At 40.2% G+C, this 17,407-nt stretch overlaps 1 protein-coding gene across 1 annotated transcript; it reads right to left on the bottom strand.

Annotated features, from left to right (window-relative positions):
* Nucleotides 1-15,365: 15,365 nt before the first annotated feature.
* LOC101269754 (olfactory receptor 49) lies at nt 15,366-16,737 on the bottom strand. The gene is given in 3 exon segments (XM_012537891.3): nt 15,366-16,162; nt 16,164-16,223; nt 16,225-16,737. Coding segments are annotated over 3 exon segments (1,092 nt in total). The 3' UTR covers nt 15,366-15,643.
* Nucleotides 16,738-17,407: the final 670 nt, after the last annotated feature.

The raw sequence follows: 17,407 nt of genomic DNA, 5'->3' as shown, positions 1-17,407 counted from the left end.
AGAGGCCCGCGTACCACAAAACAAACAAACAAACAAAAAACCCCGGTAAATATGTCCTTTGGGGAGGATCCTGTCTACTGTGAAAGCTTCAGAAAACGTTTTATAATCTGTTTCAGTTACAAAGGTTAGCACAACAGACTCCACCATTAGGAAACTCTCCTGTTTAGAAATAAAGACTATCCAATCCCAATCCTCTTTATCTCTGACCGTTATTCATCACTCCTCTGAATTTTCTCCACCCTCTTCATTAGGGTGACCAAAATTAAAAACTCTGGGTAGCTAACTAATTATTAGTGTCAAGGAGTTTTATCTTTGATATTAAAAAAAAAAGAGCAAAATGCATTTTTGGGCTTCTCCTACTCATTCTTCAGTTTTTCTTTATCTGTTCTCTCTGAACTTTAATTTTATAAACGAACACATTTCCCTTCAGTTTGACTTTTTGGAAGCCCTTCCTTTTCTTCCACTCCTCAGCAGTGTATCTCTCCATTGTCCCCTATGTTCTTTGCCTTCGGGATTGGTGGCTGCATCTGCCTGCATGGCTGCTTGCATGGGGACAGCCAGGCCCTGGCTTATTCTTGGCCTTCTGGGATGCAGAGCGTTTTTGCTTCTTTTTCCACCCTCTTAGAAGGGAAAGAGAGAAAATTACATGATGCTCTGACTGTGTGTGTCCAGGAAAGACCCTGTGAGCATGAAAGCCCTGGGTTTTTATTTTCATTCTATTCCACTTCAATAGAGGCACTCAGCTCTTTTTTAGACTAGAGCTGGCTATTTTGCATAAAACAAAGAAGTTATACATTAGCATGGGGTAACTGGCTTTTCTCAGTAGCTATCTAGCAATGACTAGAGACAATGGTTTAATTATAAGCCGGCACAGTTAAAAGACTCATAACCCACACACAATACCTTATCAAAATTTCACCATTCCTTTGGAAAGAGGTTTAAACTGGTTTGCGGATCTAATGAAGAGCCTACTTTGTCCTTTCCATTTCCTCGCTGCTCCCAAAGCATCTGAAGCCTGCTTTAGCCTCTGGCTTTTGCCAAAGCTGTTCCCACAGCCTGGGGTGCCTTCCCTCCTTTCTTTTGCTTATCTATTATTTACTTCTCTTTCAAAGCTCTTTTCAGGCACTTCCTCCTTTAAGAAGGTTTTTGGGTTTTTTGCATCTTTACAATTTCAGTCCACCGAGCTCTATGAACATTCAGTTCTAGTACACATAATTTAACTCAGATTATTCTTCAGTTGTATGAGTTGGTGGTCTTGTCTTTTTTTTGCAGAAATGAGCTATTGGAGAGTAGAGACCACATCTTACTCATTTTTGCATTTTAGCCCCTAACACACATCCCGGCAGCATAAAATTCTGTTGAACCAACGAGTGATTGAATGTTAGGCATATGGTAGGTACTCAATAAATAATTGTTGAATGATTGATTAAGGGCCATTGTAAGAAATGCTCCATAACCTCATTCACAGCATCACCATTTGTGTGTGTGTGTGTGTGTGTGTGATACGCGGGCCTCTCACTGTTGTGGCCTCTCCCGTTGCGGAGCACAGGCTCCGGACACGCAGGCTCAGCAGCCATGGCTCACGGGCCCAGCCGCTCCGCGGCATAGTGGGATCTTCCCGGACCGGGGCACGAATCCGTGTCCCCTGCATCAGCAGGCGGACTCTCAACCACTGCGCCACCAGGGAAGCCCAGCATCACCATTTTAATGCTGGTTTGTACTGTCTGCAGAAGTTAAGTTAGAAACTACCTACCCTCATGTCTTCCTCTAGCATTGACTCCTTTCCTCTCCCTCCAGTGAGTTGGATAGCAAAGGGGTAGATGACCTAAAACAGTAGAGGATACGGAGGATTAGGAGGAATAAACAGACAACTGGAAAATATTTTAAAATATCTTATAATCTTGGTTATGAATTGTATTCAGCTCCACAGGCTGGGAATTATATTTCATAATGATTACATGAAAAATGCGGGACACGAGCCACAGCTCCTGAAGTCCGGGCGCCTAGAGCCCGTGCACCGCAACAAGAGAAGCCACTGCAATAAGCCCAAGCACCGCAACGAAGAATAGCCCCTGCTCGCCGCAACTAGAGAAAGCCTGCGCACAGCAACGAAGACCCAACACAGCCAAAAATAAATAAATAAATTTATTTTTAAAAAAAGAAAAGAAAAATGCGGGACAAATACAGACTGAGAGGCATGGTCTTGTTCACATGTAAAACCACTGAGCACAGTGCCTATTTCTAAGGATGGCAGGGCATTTTGAAGTGAGGATCCCATGCACCCTCTGGAGGAAGGCACTCTTCACCCAAAGAGAAGGTTTCGCCTGGAGGTCATCCACAGAGTCAAGATTCAGGATTGTGTTTGGGAGGAGGACCCAGATTAACACCTTAGTGTGCCTCCTCCATAGCCAATTCTCTCTTTCCCCCTCTCTCCAGGGTTACTCCAAGGCAGACAATTGTGAGCAGCACAGGGAGGGAGGAGAGCCGCTCTGCGCTCCTTGGGGTCCCACCTCAGCCTCCTAAGGAGCAGCCTTCTGGCAGGGAAAGAGCCTTCCAGACTGAGGAGCTAGCAGGATCTTTATTTGAGATTTTTCTCTCCAAGTTGTTCAGGTGATTAAGGCTGAAGTATAATTTCAAGTCAACTCTGTTCTCCAGGGAACAAGTGAAGAATGATTTCACTCAATTGTTAAAACTTCGTAATGATTTGAGAACCATAAGGGACAAGGTAGGTAGTGGCAGATAAATACAGATGAAGGGGGACCTTGTTATCCTATCTGTAGGCAGCAAGAGGATGATGAAATAGCAGTAATTGAATGAATGGATATATGTACAGCATGATGCTCCACCATTCATTAAATATTTACTGAGTACCAACTATATGTTAGGCGTAAAACAAGTCCTTGTCTTCAAGAAGCTTACAGTGAAGTGGGGAAGGAAGGATTCATTTCATTTTACTTTATTTTATTTATTTTTGATCAGTATTTTAAAATTGAAGGATAGTTGATTTACAATGTATTAATTTCTGCTGTACAGCAAAGTGATTCAGTTATATATATAAACATATATATATATATACACATATATATATACTTTTTTTAAAAAATATTCTTTTCCATTATGGTTTATCATAGGATATTGAATATAGCTCTCTGTGTTATACAGTAGGACCTTGTTGTTTATCCATTCTATATATAAAAGCTTACATCTGCTAAGCCCGACCTCCCACTCCATCCCTCCCCCAACCCCTTTCCCTTTGACAACCACCAGTCTGTTCTCTATGTCCGTGGTTCTGTTTCATAGATAGGTTCGTTTTTGTCATATTTTAGATTTCACGGGTAAGTGATATCATATGGTATATGTCTTTCTCTTCCTGAGTTACTTCACTTAGTATGATGATCTCTAGTTGCATCCATGTTGCTGCAAATGGCATTATTTCGTTCTTTTTTTTTTTTTTTTTCTGGTATGCGGACCTCTCACTGCCGTGGCCTCTCCTGTTGCGGAGCACAGGCTCCGGACGCGCAGGCCCAGCGGCCATGGCCCACGGGCCCAGCCGCTCCACGGCACGTGGGATCCTCCCGGACCGGGACACGAACCCGCGTCCCCTGCATCGGCAGGCGGACTCTCAACCACTGCACCACCAGGGAAGCCCTATTTCGTTCTTTTTTATGACTGGGTAGTTAGTATTCCATTGTATATATGTACCACATCTTCTTTATCCATTCATCTGTCAATGGACATTTAGGTTGTTTCCATGTCCTGGCTATTGTGAATGGTGCTGCTATGAACATAAAGGTGCATGTATCTTTTTTTTTTTGCGGTAAATGGGCCTCTCACTGTTGTGGCCTCTCCCGTTGCGGAGCACAGGCTCCGGACGCGCAGGCTCAGAGGCCATGGCTCACGGGCCCAGCCGCTCCGCGGCATGTGGGATCCTCCCGGACTGGGGCACGAACCCGTGTCCCCTGCATCGGCAGGTGGACTCTCAACCACTGCGCCACCAGGGAAGCCCTGCATGTATCGTTTTTTTTTTTTTTTTTATGCTATTTTGAATGGAATTTTTTTTTTAACATCTTTATTGGAGTATAATTGCCTTACAATGGTGTGTTAGTTTCTGCTTTACAACAAAATGAATCAGTTATATATATACGTATGTTCCCATATCTCTTCCCTCTTGCGTCTCCCTCCCTCCCACCCTCCTTATCCCACCCCTCCAGGTGGTCACAAAGCACCGAGCTGATCTCCCTGTGCTATGCGGCTGCTTCCCACTAGCTATCTACCTTACGTTTGGTAGTGTATATATGTCCATGCCTCTCTCTCGCTTTGTCACACCTTACCCTTCCCCCTCCCCATATCCTCAAGTCCATTTTCTAGTAGGTCTGTGTCTTTATTCCTATCTTACCCCTAGGTTCTTCATGACATTTTTTTTCTTCAATTCCATATATATGTTTTAGCATACGGTATTTGTCTCTCTCTTTCTGACTTACTTCACTCTGTATGACAGACTCTAGGTCTATCCACCTTATTACAAATAGCTCAATTTGGTTTCTTTTTATGGCTGAGTAATATTCCATTGTATATATGTGCCACATCTTCTTTATCCATTCATCCGATGATGGACACTTAGGTTGTTTCCATCTCTGGGCTATTGTAAATAGAGCTGCAATGAACATTTTGGTACATGACTCTTTTTGAATTATGGTTTTCTCAGGGTATATGCCCAGTAGTGGGATTGCTGGGTCATATGGTAGTTCTATTTGTAGTTTTTTAAGGAACCTCCATACTGTTCTCCACAGTGGCTGTATCAATTTACATTCCCAGCAACAGGGCAAGAGTGTGTATCTTTTTGAATTAGAGTTTTGTCTTGAGTGGGATTGCTGGATCATATGGTAACTCTATTTTTACTTTTCTGAGGAAACTCCATACTATTTTCCACAGTGGCTGTACCAATTTACATTCCCACCAACAGTGTAGGAGGGTTCCCTTTTCTCTACACCCTTTCCAGCATTTGTTATTTGTAGAGTTTTAAACGATGGCCGTTCTGACTGGTGTGAGGCGGTACCTCATTGTAGTTTTGATTTGCATTTCTCTAATAATTAGCAATGTTGAACATCTTTTCATGTGCCTGTTGGTCACCTGTATGTCTTCTTTGGAGAAATATCTATTTAGGTCTTCTGCCCATTTTTTGATTGGGTGGTTTTTTGTTGTTGAGTTGTATGAGCTGTTTGTATATTTTGGAAATTAAACCCTTGTCAGTCACATCGTTTGCAAATATTTTCTCCCATTCTGTAGGTTGTCTTTTCATTTTGTTTATTGTTTCCTTTGCTGTGCAAAAGCTTGTAAGTTTGATTAGGTCCCATTTGTTTATTTTTGTTTTTATTTCTATTGCCTTGGGAGACTGACCTAAGAAAAGATTGGTATGATTTATGTCGGAGGACATTCTGCCTATGATCTCTGCTAGGAGTTTTATGGTATCATGTCTTATGTTTAAGTCCTTTTGAGTCTATTTTTGTGTATGGTGAGAGGGTGTGTTCTAGGAAGGATTCATTTTAAATTTGAAGTGTGTCAGTGTAACAAATAGGTGTTGAGGTAGAAAAATTGAGGGCAAGAGGATCTATGTAAACAGAATGGTCAGGGAAGACTTCTTTGGGGAGTGACATTTATGCTGACACCTGGTGAATGAACTGAGCTCATCACAGTCAAGGCTGGGGGAAAAGCAACTCTCCAGAGGAAAGAACAAGGGCGAAGGCTCCATGTTGGGGAAGAGCTGGTGTATCCCAGTACCAGAAGGAGGTCAGTGTGTTTGGAGGGTGGTGGAGGAAGGGCAAAGGCAGAAGCTGCTGCTGGACAGCTAGACCTGGGCCACACAAGGCAATTTGCAATCAACTGGGTCTCTCTTAGAAAATCAAATGCTCTTGAAATCACCAAAGGACACTGGGGGTTAAGGTAAGGCATTTGAGTTTTATTTGAAGATTAAAGGGAAGCTACTAATGAGTTTTAGGGAAGTGACTTGACCCCATTTATGTTTGATAAAGATCACTCTGGCTGCTGTGGGAGGATGGGCTGGAGGTGGGCAAAAGAGGGCTCAGGGAGGTGGGTGAGGGGACCATCACAAGTCATCCATGACAGATGCTGGAGACCTGAACCAGGTGGGGGCAGTGGATATGGAGAGAAGTTGATACTAAGATTTGTTTTCAAGAAAAAAATGATAGAGGTTAAATGTATATGTTCCTTTTCAAAAGTGACAGAGGTGCTATAAACTTGAAAGTCTCCATGAATCACTGAAGGCAGCCCCTATGCCATGTCTTCTCCCACAAAGGGACCAATGGGCACCTCGGAATCAGATTGGGAGTTTTCTTTAGAAAGGGAAATGACCATGGACTCACTAAAGGGCGTTCCTTTCAGAAGACTTCTTCTGAAGTCATCGTCTCTAAAGGAGAGTAGGTGAGTGGCTTCTCCTGGTTCTGTGAGCATGGCAGAGCAGCTCCTGTGGCCAGAGAAAGCCTTCCAATCTCTTTGAAAGGCGATGTTGGAAGTCACTGGTGTGTGTTGAAATGGTGAAAGGCCGAGTGGATACGTGTGCGCTCAGACGCGCGCTTGTGTGAGACCAGCCTGTCTGCTATACCCCCTTTCTGTGTAATGACTGGATTTCAGGGACCCTTTAGGAGAGAAACAGGTAGGCCCAATAACAGATACTAGAATTGATGTCAATACAGAAAATGGGAATTTGCATAATTAACTGAAAAAATAAAAAATACGACCACATGTAGCCACATATCTCCATGGGTTTGTGGAGAAGTTGATTTATTGGTTACAAATAGATAGATGGATGGCTGAATGAATGAATGAGTGAGTTTATTTCACAGCAAGGCAATTTGGAATAGTTTGTTTTGTGGTCTGAACAAAGCTAGATACTATATACACCACATATCTGTAATTTACCTTCTACTATAGAAGGCCTTAGACCCTTTACATGTGCAATGTGAAGACTCTTGAGATTCCTAAAATAGTGTAACTCTCAAGTATCTAATGCAATGTTGGAGAAAGATAAAGGGAGAGCGCTAAAGGAAGTAAGTTGGGCACTGAGACCAGAAGTCTGCAGTGTGGTGTAATAATAAAATGGGAAGGAACATTACCATTTATAGTCCCTGTTGCTCTATAAAAAGGCAATATCCTAAGAATGTTGTTTGTTGAGCAGTGTGTGGGAATTTAAGACTGGAGAAGCTGGGACAGGGCTAAATTCTCTTTTTAAGAAAGATGTCGGTAGCATCATAATGGGGTAGGTAGGTAGGAACCCAGAGGCAGAGAATGCTGGAACCAGTGGGCAGAGGCATGGAAATGTGGAGAGGGCATGAGAAGATTGGAGATGAGAACCGAGACAGCCGATGGAGATTTCTGTCCTGCTGTGACGTGACCCCCGATTCAGGCTTGGTCCTAGGCAAAGCTGTGAAGTTGGCCAAAGTTGTCTTCCCACCACTCTTCCTCTCTGAGTCTACATCCCCCTGGCAGCTCTTTCCCTGCCACATGCTTCCACGCTGTCCTCAAGGTGAGCAGATCTGTACACTGGAAGTGCACTCGACCTGGAACTGGAAGGTCTGGATTCCAGTTCTGACCCTGCCACTCACCAGCAGTGGTGTGATCTTAGACATGTCCCCTTAACCTATGAGACTCTCAGCTTCCCCTGTTGAAAAATGGAGATCAAAATACTAGGTACTGCATCTCAAACAACTGTTATGAGGCTCAACTGATACGATGCTTGCGTAAGTGCTTTTTAAATATTATAATCTCTCTACTTATTATAAAGGCCTATTGCCCCTCCACCCTCGCCAAATAAACTATACATTACTCAAAATGAAATACCTGCATTTTCCTCTTATCTGTCATCCTCACATCCTTTAGTGAGAAGTCCTCAGCCAGCTTTTGGCAGAATTATATGTAATTCTCAGCAGGTTGTGTGCCATTATTTTTGGCTCGAAGTGCTTCTCATGGGGATTTTAATTGTATTTTATTTTAAAAATTTTTATTATACATTAAATAAATACTTATGTGTATTTATAATCTATACGTAAGATAAAAGGACAACCGTAAAATGAACACACATGTACCTATCACCCAGCTTAAGAAATAGGACATCAACACTGTTGATGGTCTGTATGTGCCCTCTCCAACTCCATCTTCTTTTCCCACCTGAACTAACTGCAGTCCTGAATTTTTTGAGCTTATCTTTCCCTAGCTTTCCTTTATAGTTTTACTATATGTGTATATGTTCCTAAACAATATATTTTTATCTTTGCACATTTTTGAACTTTATATAAATGGCATCAAATTGTGTATATTCTTTTGTTACTGCAATATTATGTTTCTGACAGTCATCCGTGTTAAACTATGTGGTTTATCATTCATTCATTTTCACTGTCATATAGTATTCCACTACGTAACATTGCTTTTTCCATTACTTTGTGGAAAGACATTTTGATTGTTTTCAGTTTCTTCCCCCCAATTTCTAGCAGTGTGGCTATGAATGTTTTTGGACATATCTCTTGGACACACGTGCAAGAGTTTCTCCAGGGCAAATGCTAGATTTAGTGGTTTTAGTAGGTTGTAGGTTATGCAGATCTTCAACTTCATTAGATAATATGAAATTGTACCAATTTATGATTTCACCAGCAATTTATGAGAAGTGACATCGTAATAATAATGTGTCTTGCAATTCATCAATATATTTCTCCTTTTATTATTAAAGTCTTTAATTTTTCTCAGTACAGTTTTATTGTTTTCAGACTTGCATATTCAAGTCTTAAAAATCTTTTGTTAAATTCACCCCTAAGTATTTCATATTTTTTGGTGTGGTTGTAAATGTTTTTTAAAAAAATTCAATTTCTGATTGTTTACTACTAGCATATAGGTTAGCATATAGGCTTCTCTATAAGAATCTTGTATTCTACAACCTTACTACACTTATTCATTAATTCTGGGAAGATTTTTGGGTAGATTCCTTAGGATTTTCTACATAGATGATTATATCATTTGAAAACAAAGACAATTTTACCTCCTCCTACCCCCCAAACTGTGTGCCCTTTTTTTCTTTTTACTGAGGTACAATTGACAAATAAAATTGTAAGGTTTTTTGTTTGTTTGTTTGTTGTTTTGCGGTATGTGGGCCTCTCACCATCGTGGCCTCTCCCGCTGCGGAGAACAGGCCCCGGACGCACAGGCTCAGCGGCCATGGCTCACGGGCCCAGCTGCTCTGCGGCATGTGGGATCTTCCCGGACTGGGGCACAAACCCGCGTCCCCTACATCAGCAGGCGGACTCTCAACCACTGCGCCACCAGGGAAACCCCTGTAATTTGATAGATGTATATATTGTTAAAGGATAACCCCAGAGTTGATTAACATACCCATCACCTTACATAATTACCTTTTTATTTTGGTGAGAACATTTCAGTTCTATTCACTTAGCAACTTTCGATTATACAGTACAGCATTATCAACTATACTCACCACATTACACGTTAGATCCTCATACCTTATTCATCTTATAATTGAAAGTTTGTACCCTTTTACCAACCTCTCCCTATTTTCTCCACCCCAGCCCCTGGCAACCACTTTTCTACTATCTGTTTCTATTAGTTTTTTGTTGTTGTTGTTCCACATATAAGTGATATCGTGCAGTGCTTGTCTTTCTCTGTCTGGCTTATTTTACTTAGCATAATGCCCTCCAGGTTCATCCATGCTGTCACAAATGTCAGGATTTCCTTCTTTTTTTACAGGATGAATGATATCCCATTATTTATATATACCACATTTTCTTTATTCATTTATCTGTCAATGGACTTTTAGGTTATTTCTATACCTTGGCTATTGTGAGTAATGCTGCAATGGGAATACAGATACCTCTTCGAAAAAATGATTTTGTTTCCTTTGGTTGTATATCCAGAAGTGGGATTGCTGGATCTTATGATACTTCTATTTTTAATTTCTTAAGGAATCGCCATACTGTTTTCTATGGTGATAGTACCAGTTACATTCCCACCAACAGTGCATGAGGGTTTTCTCTTCTTCATAACTTTGCCCACATTCGTTATCTCTTTTCTTTTTAGTAATAGGCATCTTAACAGGTGTAAAGTGATATCTCATTGTAGTTTTGATTTGCATTTCCCCAAGGATTAATGATGTGAATCACCTTTTCATTTGCCTGTTGGCCATTTGTATGTCTTCTTTGGAAAAATGTCTATTCGGGCTCTTTGCCCATTTTTAAATTGGGTTGTTTATTTTTTTTTGCTATTGAGTTTATGTGTTCTGTATATTTTGGATATTAACCCCTTATCAGATATATGGCTTGCAGATACTTTCTCCCATTCCATAGGTTGACTTTTCACTTTGTTGATGGTTTCATTTGCTACGCAGACACTTTTTAGTTTGATGCAGTCTCACTTGTTTATTTTGCTTTCGTTGCCTTTGCTTTTGGTGTCATATCCAAAAATCATGGCCAAGACCAGTGTCAAGGATCTTACTCCTTATGTTCTCTTCTAGGAGTTTTAAGGACTCAGGTCTATGTTCAATCCATTTTGAGTTGATTTTTTGTGAATAGTGTAAGATAGGGGTCCAGTTTCAGTCTTTGGCATGGGGATATCCAGTTTTCTCAACACCTGTTGAAGACACTATCCTTTACCTGTTGTATATTCTTGGCTCCTTTGTTAAAAATTAATTGAGCATATATGCATAGATTTATTTCTGGGCTCTCTGTTAACACTGAGTTTTTATGCCAATACCATATTGTTTTGATTATTATAGCTTTGTAATAGAGTTTGAAATCAGGAAATGTGATGTCTCCAGCTTTGTTGTTCTTTCTCAAGATTGCTGTGGCTATTCAAGGCCTTTTGTGGGTCCATACAAATTTTAGGATTGTTTTGATAAGGATTGCATTAAATTTGTAGATTGCTTTGGGTAGTTATGGACATTTTAACACTATTAATTCTTCTAATCCATGAACACAGTATATCTTTCCATGTATTTATGTCCCCTTCAATTTATTTCATTAATGTCTTATAGTTTTTAATGTACAGATCTTTTACCTCCCTGGTAAAATATATTCCTAAGTATTTTATTATTTTTGATGCTACTGTAAATAGGATTGTTGTCTCAGTTTCTCTTTCTGATAGTTTGTTATTAATGTATAGAAATACAACCTATTTTTGTGTGGTGATTTTGCATTGTGCAACTTTACTGAATTCGTTTATTAGTTCTAACAGTTTTTTAGAGGAGTCTTTAGGGTTTTCTATATATAAAATGTCATCAGCAAATAAAGACAACCTTACTTCTTCCTTTGCAATTTGGAGTCTTTATGTTTCTTTTTCTTGCCTAATTTCTCTGGCTAGGATTTTCAGTACTATGTTGAAAGAGTACTATAAAAGTGGAAAGTGTGGGCATCCTTGCCTTGTTCCTAATCTTAGAGGAAAAGCTTTCACTGTTGAGTAAAATGTTAGCTGTGGGCTTGTCATATATGGCCCTTATTATGCAGAGGTAGGTTCCCTTTATATCAGCTGAACAGACCAGTTACTAGTAAGGAGATTAAATCAGTAATCAACACCCCTCCACCCAAAAAAAAAGGAAAATCCAGGACTAGATGGCTTCACTGGTAAATTCTACCAAACATTTAAAGAAAAATTAATACCAGTCCTTCTTAAACTCTTGCAAAAAAGTGAAGAGGGGAAAATACTGCCAAACTCATTTTGTAAGGCTAGTATGACCTTGATACCAAAGCCAGACAAGGACACTACAAGAAAAAAATGTTATACCTAATATCCCTGATGAACACAGACGCAAAAATCTTCAAAAAAGTTTAGCAAACTGCATTTAACAGTACATTAAAAGGATCATACACCATGATCAAGTGAATTTAGTCCATGGATGCAAGATGGTTCAACATCCACAAATCAAGAAATGTGATACACCACATTAACAAAATGAAGGATAAAAGTCAAATGATCAGGACTTCCCTGGTGGTCCAGCAGTTAAGACTGCGCTCCCAGTGCAGGGGGCCGGGGTTCGATCCCTGGTCAGGGAACTAGATCCCACGTGCTGCAACTAAAGATCCTGCATGCCGCAACGAAGATCCTGCACACTGCAATGAAGATCCCACGTGCCGCAACTAAGACCCAGCGCAGCCAAATAAATAAGTAAATAATTTTAAAAATCACATGACCGGGCTTCCCTGGTGGCGCAGTGGTTGAGAGTCCGCCTGCCGATGCAGGGGATACGGGTTCGTGCCCCGGTCCGGGAAGATCCCACATGCTGCAGAGCGGCTGGGCCCGTGAGCCATGGCCGCTGAGCCTGCGCGTCCGGAGCCTATGCTCCGCAACGGGAGAGGCCACAACAGTGAGAGGCCCGTGTACTGCAAAAAAAAAAAAAAAAAAAAATCACATGACCATCTCAATAGATGCAGGAAAAAGCCGTTGACAAAATTCAGCATCCTTTCATGATAAGTCTGCATGCCTTTTATTTCTTCTTAACATTGCATTGGCTGGGATCCTATAGTACAATGTTCAGTAGAAGTTGTAAAGTTCTTGTTCCTAATCTTAGGGGAAAGCATTCAGTCTTTCACCATTTAGTATTTTACTGTGGGTTTTTCATAAGTATCCTTTATCAGCTAGAGGAAATTCTCTTCTATCTTAGTTTGCTATCCATTTTTTTTTAAATCATGAATGGGGGTTGACCTTTGTTAAATGCTTTTTCTGCATCTATTGAGATGATCATATGGTTTTTCTCCTTTATCTGTTAATGTAGTGAATTACATATGATTGACTTTTGGTTGTTGAACCAATCCTGTAATTGTGGGATAACCCCCACTTGGTCAAGGATGTATTACCTTTTTGCTATGTTGTTGGAAATAGTTTGCTAAAGTTTTTTTAAGAATTTTAAAATCTATGTTCTGAAGGATATTGGTAACTTCTTTCTTGTTAGTATGTTTGTCTGATTTTGGTCAGGATAATGCTGGCTTCATAGGTTAATTTGAGAAGTGTTTCTTCCTCTTCTGTTTTCTGAAAGAGTTTTATAGCATTGGTATTATCTCTTTTTAAAGTAATTAGTAGAGTTAACCATGAGGACATCTGGGCCTGCACTTTTCTTTTTGGGGAAGTTTTTAACTACAAATGCAATTTCTTTAAAAGATATAGGACTGCTAGAGTTATCTATTTTATTTTGGGTAAGCTTTGGTAGCTTGTGTCTTTCAAGAAATTTATCCATTTCATCTAAGTTGTCAAAAACATTAACATAAGTTGTTTATAATGTTCCATTATTACTCTTTAATTCCTATAGAATTCATAGTGGTATCCACTTTCTTATTCCCCTTATTGGTAATTTGTGTCTTCTCTCCTTTTTCCCCTACTTTCTCCCAACCTCAAGTCCAGCAGAGAGACTCTTCCACCAGTTCCCACAAGTATCTCAGAATTGAGACTTGTTTGGTTTCACTGGCCTGATTTTAGTGATATGGCCATTCCTGAGCCAATAACCATGGTCATGCTCTGACTGGTTAGGGATGAAGTCGCCACCACCCCAGCTCCATGATCTTACTGAGAAAGATCAGGGACCTACTACTTTAAGAATGGGAAATGCGTGCAGGTAGATAGAAAGTACATATGACCATTACAGCATTTATGGGTTTTTTCCTGATATAAAGAAGTCTAAAAATTTTACATAGCCAAATTTGTAAACTTATTTTTATATTTCTTCCATCAAAAAAGCTCCCTACATGTCTTTAATAAAATAATTTTTACCTAAATTTTCTTTTTCATGGTTTATATCTATCTACTTAATTCATCCTGAATTTATTTCAGTTTAAGAGATGAGGTGAGGATCTAACAACTTTTTCTTCAAGGTACTAGGTAATCTCTTCATTTATCTTCATTTATTCAGCTTATTCCTTCAGTAAAACATAGTACCTGACACTTAACATGGTACTTAACTTTGTACCAAGCCCTGTGCTAAACATTCTAACATATATTAATACATTGATATTTATAAGGATTCTATGAGGTAGATACTATTATTATCTCCATATATATCTGAGTTGCAAAGAAATATTGCTTACTCAAGATCAAATGGCTAATAGCTGAGTTCTGAACCTGGGTTTCTAGTAGCTGTTCTCAGTCTTTGTGCTATACTGCTTCTAAAAATCATTGTTGTCCACAGCATGCCTTGAAACTACTAGCTTTGCAGCTAGTAGGCTTCTGTTGTACCCATGCATATTATTATTATTATTATTATTATTATTATTATTATTATTATTATTATTATTTTGTGGTACGCGGGCCTCTCACTGTTGTGGCCTCTCCCGCTGCGGAGCACAGGCTCCGGACGCGCAGGCTCAGCGGCCTCGGCTCACGGGCCCAGCCGCTCTGTGGCATGTGGGATCCTCCCGGACCGGGGCACGAACCCGTGTGCCCTGCATGGGCAGGCAGACTCTCAACCACTGCGCCACCAGGGAAGCCCCCCCATGCATATTATTGTTCCTTTCAGTTGGCTTGTACCAAAAATCAGTTGTTTCTAAGCCTTGATGTAATAGTTGGACTTGTTATTGTAATGACATTTTAATTAAATAAAGATAAGCCAATGAAATACGAGTATTAAAAACAAAGCTATTTCTATGAAAATGAAGTCAGTTCCTTTCAGTAGATTCCATATTGGAATCTATTGAAAAAAAAATTGACTATTGAGGAAAAAAATTGTTGACTGAGGTGTGGGCAAGGACTGTGAAGACTGGCAAAAGACAAACAAAAAGCGAAAATGCTAGAATTCTGCTCACAGATAGTTTCTTAAGCATCTTTACAATTTTTGTGCTGCTGAAACCAATCTTGAAATTTCATATTATGAATGTGGTTTAAACAAGAAATACTACAACAGTCATTATATTCATTCTCAAAGAAAAAGATATTTATAGACTAGTGAGTACATATGTGTTTCTAGGTTTTAATTTCAAATAAATATTTAAGGCACATATAACATTTAAGTTGATATTCTGCTCTAACCTTTCCCCCACCCAAATAACCAACTATGTACTAGACCTCAATCTTTTTTAAAGGAAGTCTTCTAATGTGGTTATAGCCAGTAGTCTTGGCATCATTTATTGACTTGACCTTTACTGATTAGAAAGTCTACTTTAATTATCTGTTAGATCTTTATGTCTACTCTGCATTATCTTTCTAGGGTATCCAATTCCACTGTTGTATTTGTTTGTTTTTAAGTTAGTGTTTTTAATAACTGATACTTTTTTTGTTCAACGTTTCTTGGCCATTCCACCTCATTAATTTTTCTGTATATATAATATTTCTAAAGTCTATCATGAATATATTCTTACTGAGAGTATTTTTTTAATCAATTTTGAAATGTTCTAGTGAAGAAGGTATGTTAAGTTTATAATTATAACTTAAAAATGAGGCAAGATTAAGAAACTCAGGTATAGGCTAGGGTCAGAAACATTAAGACATACCAGACATAGCTGTGGTACGCTGAGCTTTCTGTACTCTGAGAAGACTGTGTGAGCCAATAATGATGCATGTGAGAAACCACTGTAGATTAGAGGACATGCTGAAAACTATCTAGGAGGGGATAGTTCATGGAGATCAGGATAGAAGCTGCATTTGCAGAGGTTCAGGCAAGGAGGTAACTTCCTCCCCTCCTCTCAGGTCCGGTACATCTTTGTAAGAAGAGCTTGTTCATCTGCTCCCTAAACACCTGCTTCACCTGTTTGTTCCTCAGGATGTAGATGAAGGGGTTGAACATCGGGGTCACCATGGTATTGAGCAAGGCCACCACATTGTTCCTGTCCTTGCCCTGGCCACCCTTGCCTGACTGGACATACATGAAGATGCAACTGCCATAGAAGGGAGAGACAACAGTGATGTGGGAGAAGCAGGTTGAGAAGGCTTTCTGCCTCTCCTTGGCTGAGGGGTTTTGCAGGATGGTGTGAAGGATGTGGCCATAGCAGGTGGCCTTCACGGACAGAGTGCCCAGTAAGCTGAAGTTGGCCAAAATAAAACCCAAAAGCTCAATCAGACTTGTGTCCGCACATATGAGTTCCAGGAGTGGAAAGTTGTCACAGAAGAAATGATTAATGATATTGGGGCCACAGAATGGCTGCTGAAATATGATGAAACTTGGAACGATGATGGATAAGGAATCCTGTCATCCATGAACAAAGAACTAGCTGGACACAGACCCTTTTGCTCATTGATGGTGACATAACGCAAGGGTTTACATATGGCCACATACCTGTCAAAGGACATCACTGCCAGTTGGTAGAATTCTGTGGTTCCCAGGAAGAAATAGAGGAAAAACTGAAGAAAGCAACCTGCCAGGAAGATGGTCCTGTATCTTGTCAGGATGTTGGACAGCATTTTGGGGAAGATGACCAGGGTGAACCAGATCTCCAGGATGGCAAAGTTGCGGAGGAAGTAGTACATGGGGGTGTGGAGGTGCCTGTCCATGAGGGTGAGGACCACGAAGAGGTTCCCCAGTAGAGTGAGGAGGCAGGTCAGGAGGAGCCCCAGGAAGATGAGCATCTGCAGCTCACAGGCATCTGAGAGCCCCAGCAGGACAAACTCGGTGACAGTGGTGCGGCTCCCCGTGGCTCCTCTGACCTCTGCTGGGGATGGCCAATCAGAGGTGTGCTGCACCAGGAGTCGTGATGTTCTGGGGATCTGAGGACATTTGGAATTGATAGGAAAAAGTGGTGAGTGTTGCATTTTGAGTTGAAGGATTCCTTTATTTTTGTTTTACAGAGCTCCCTTGGGGCTATCTTTCTCATGTATGGTCCCTGGTATGTCTATGTGTTAGAGGCGAGAGTGGTGTTGCAGGGGGGCCTAAGTAAGGCCCCAAACCAAAAATTATTCTTGCTTACTTTTGTTAACCAAAATTTTATTTCTAATTCTTCAACAATTACTTTGCCTGTAATATTATACCCTGCTTTCACTACCTTTCATTTTTATCTTTATTCTAATAATGGGTCTTCATCCATAAGTAGTTCATATTTGAGACTGATAACCTTTTTGCTTAACTTAGCCAATCACTACACAGATCCATATCCTCAGGTAAACTGATTGAGAATAGCATAGACACTCTATTGCTAATTCAGTGTTACCTGAAAATTCGATGCCTTTCACTAGTATTTGGATTAATAAAAAGACAAGAGGAAATCTATGAGAGAAAAGCACAACTCTTACCAATCAAAAAGAGAAAAATCCAAGTACTGTATGCACAAATAAAAATTCCTTAGTGGGAGTTTGGTATTTAAGATTCTTAATGATCCATCCTCATATGATATATCCACGGTCTACTTTGATTACATCCTCCCATGGGCTCAAGATACAATAAACCCTTTGTGATTTTTTTATTCTTTATCTATTTTATGCACCT

This window comes from Orcinus orca, chromosome 2, assembly GCF_937001465.1.
Source record: "Orcinus orca chromosome 2, mOrcOrc1.1, whole genome shotgun sequence".
Classification (NCBI taxonomy): Eukaryota; Metazoa; Chordata; class Mammalia; order Artiodactyla; family Delphinidae; genus Orcinus; species Orcinus orca.
Note: the sequence above shows the minus strand (reverse complement) of the source record. Positions and strands in the feature narration are given on the sequence as shown.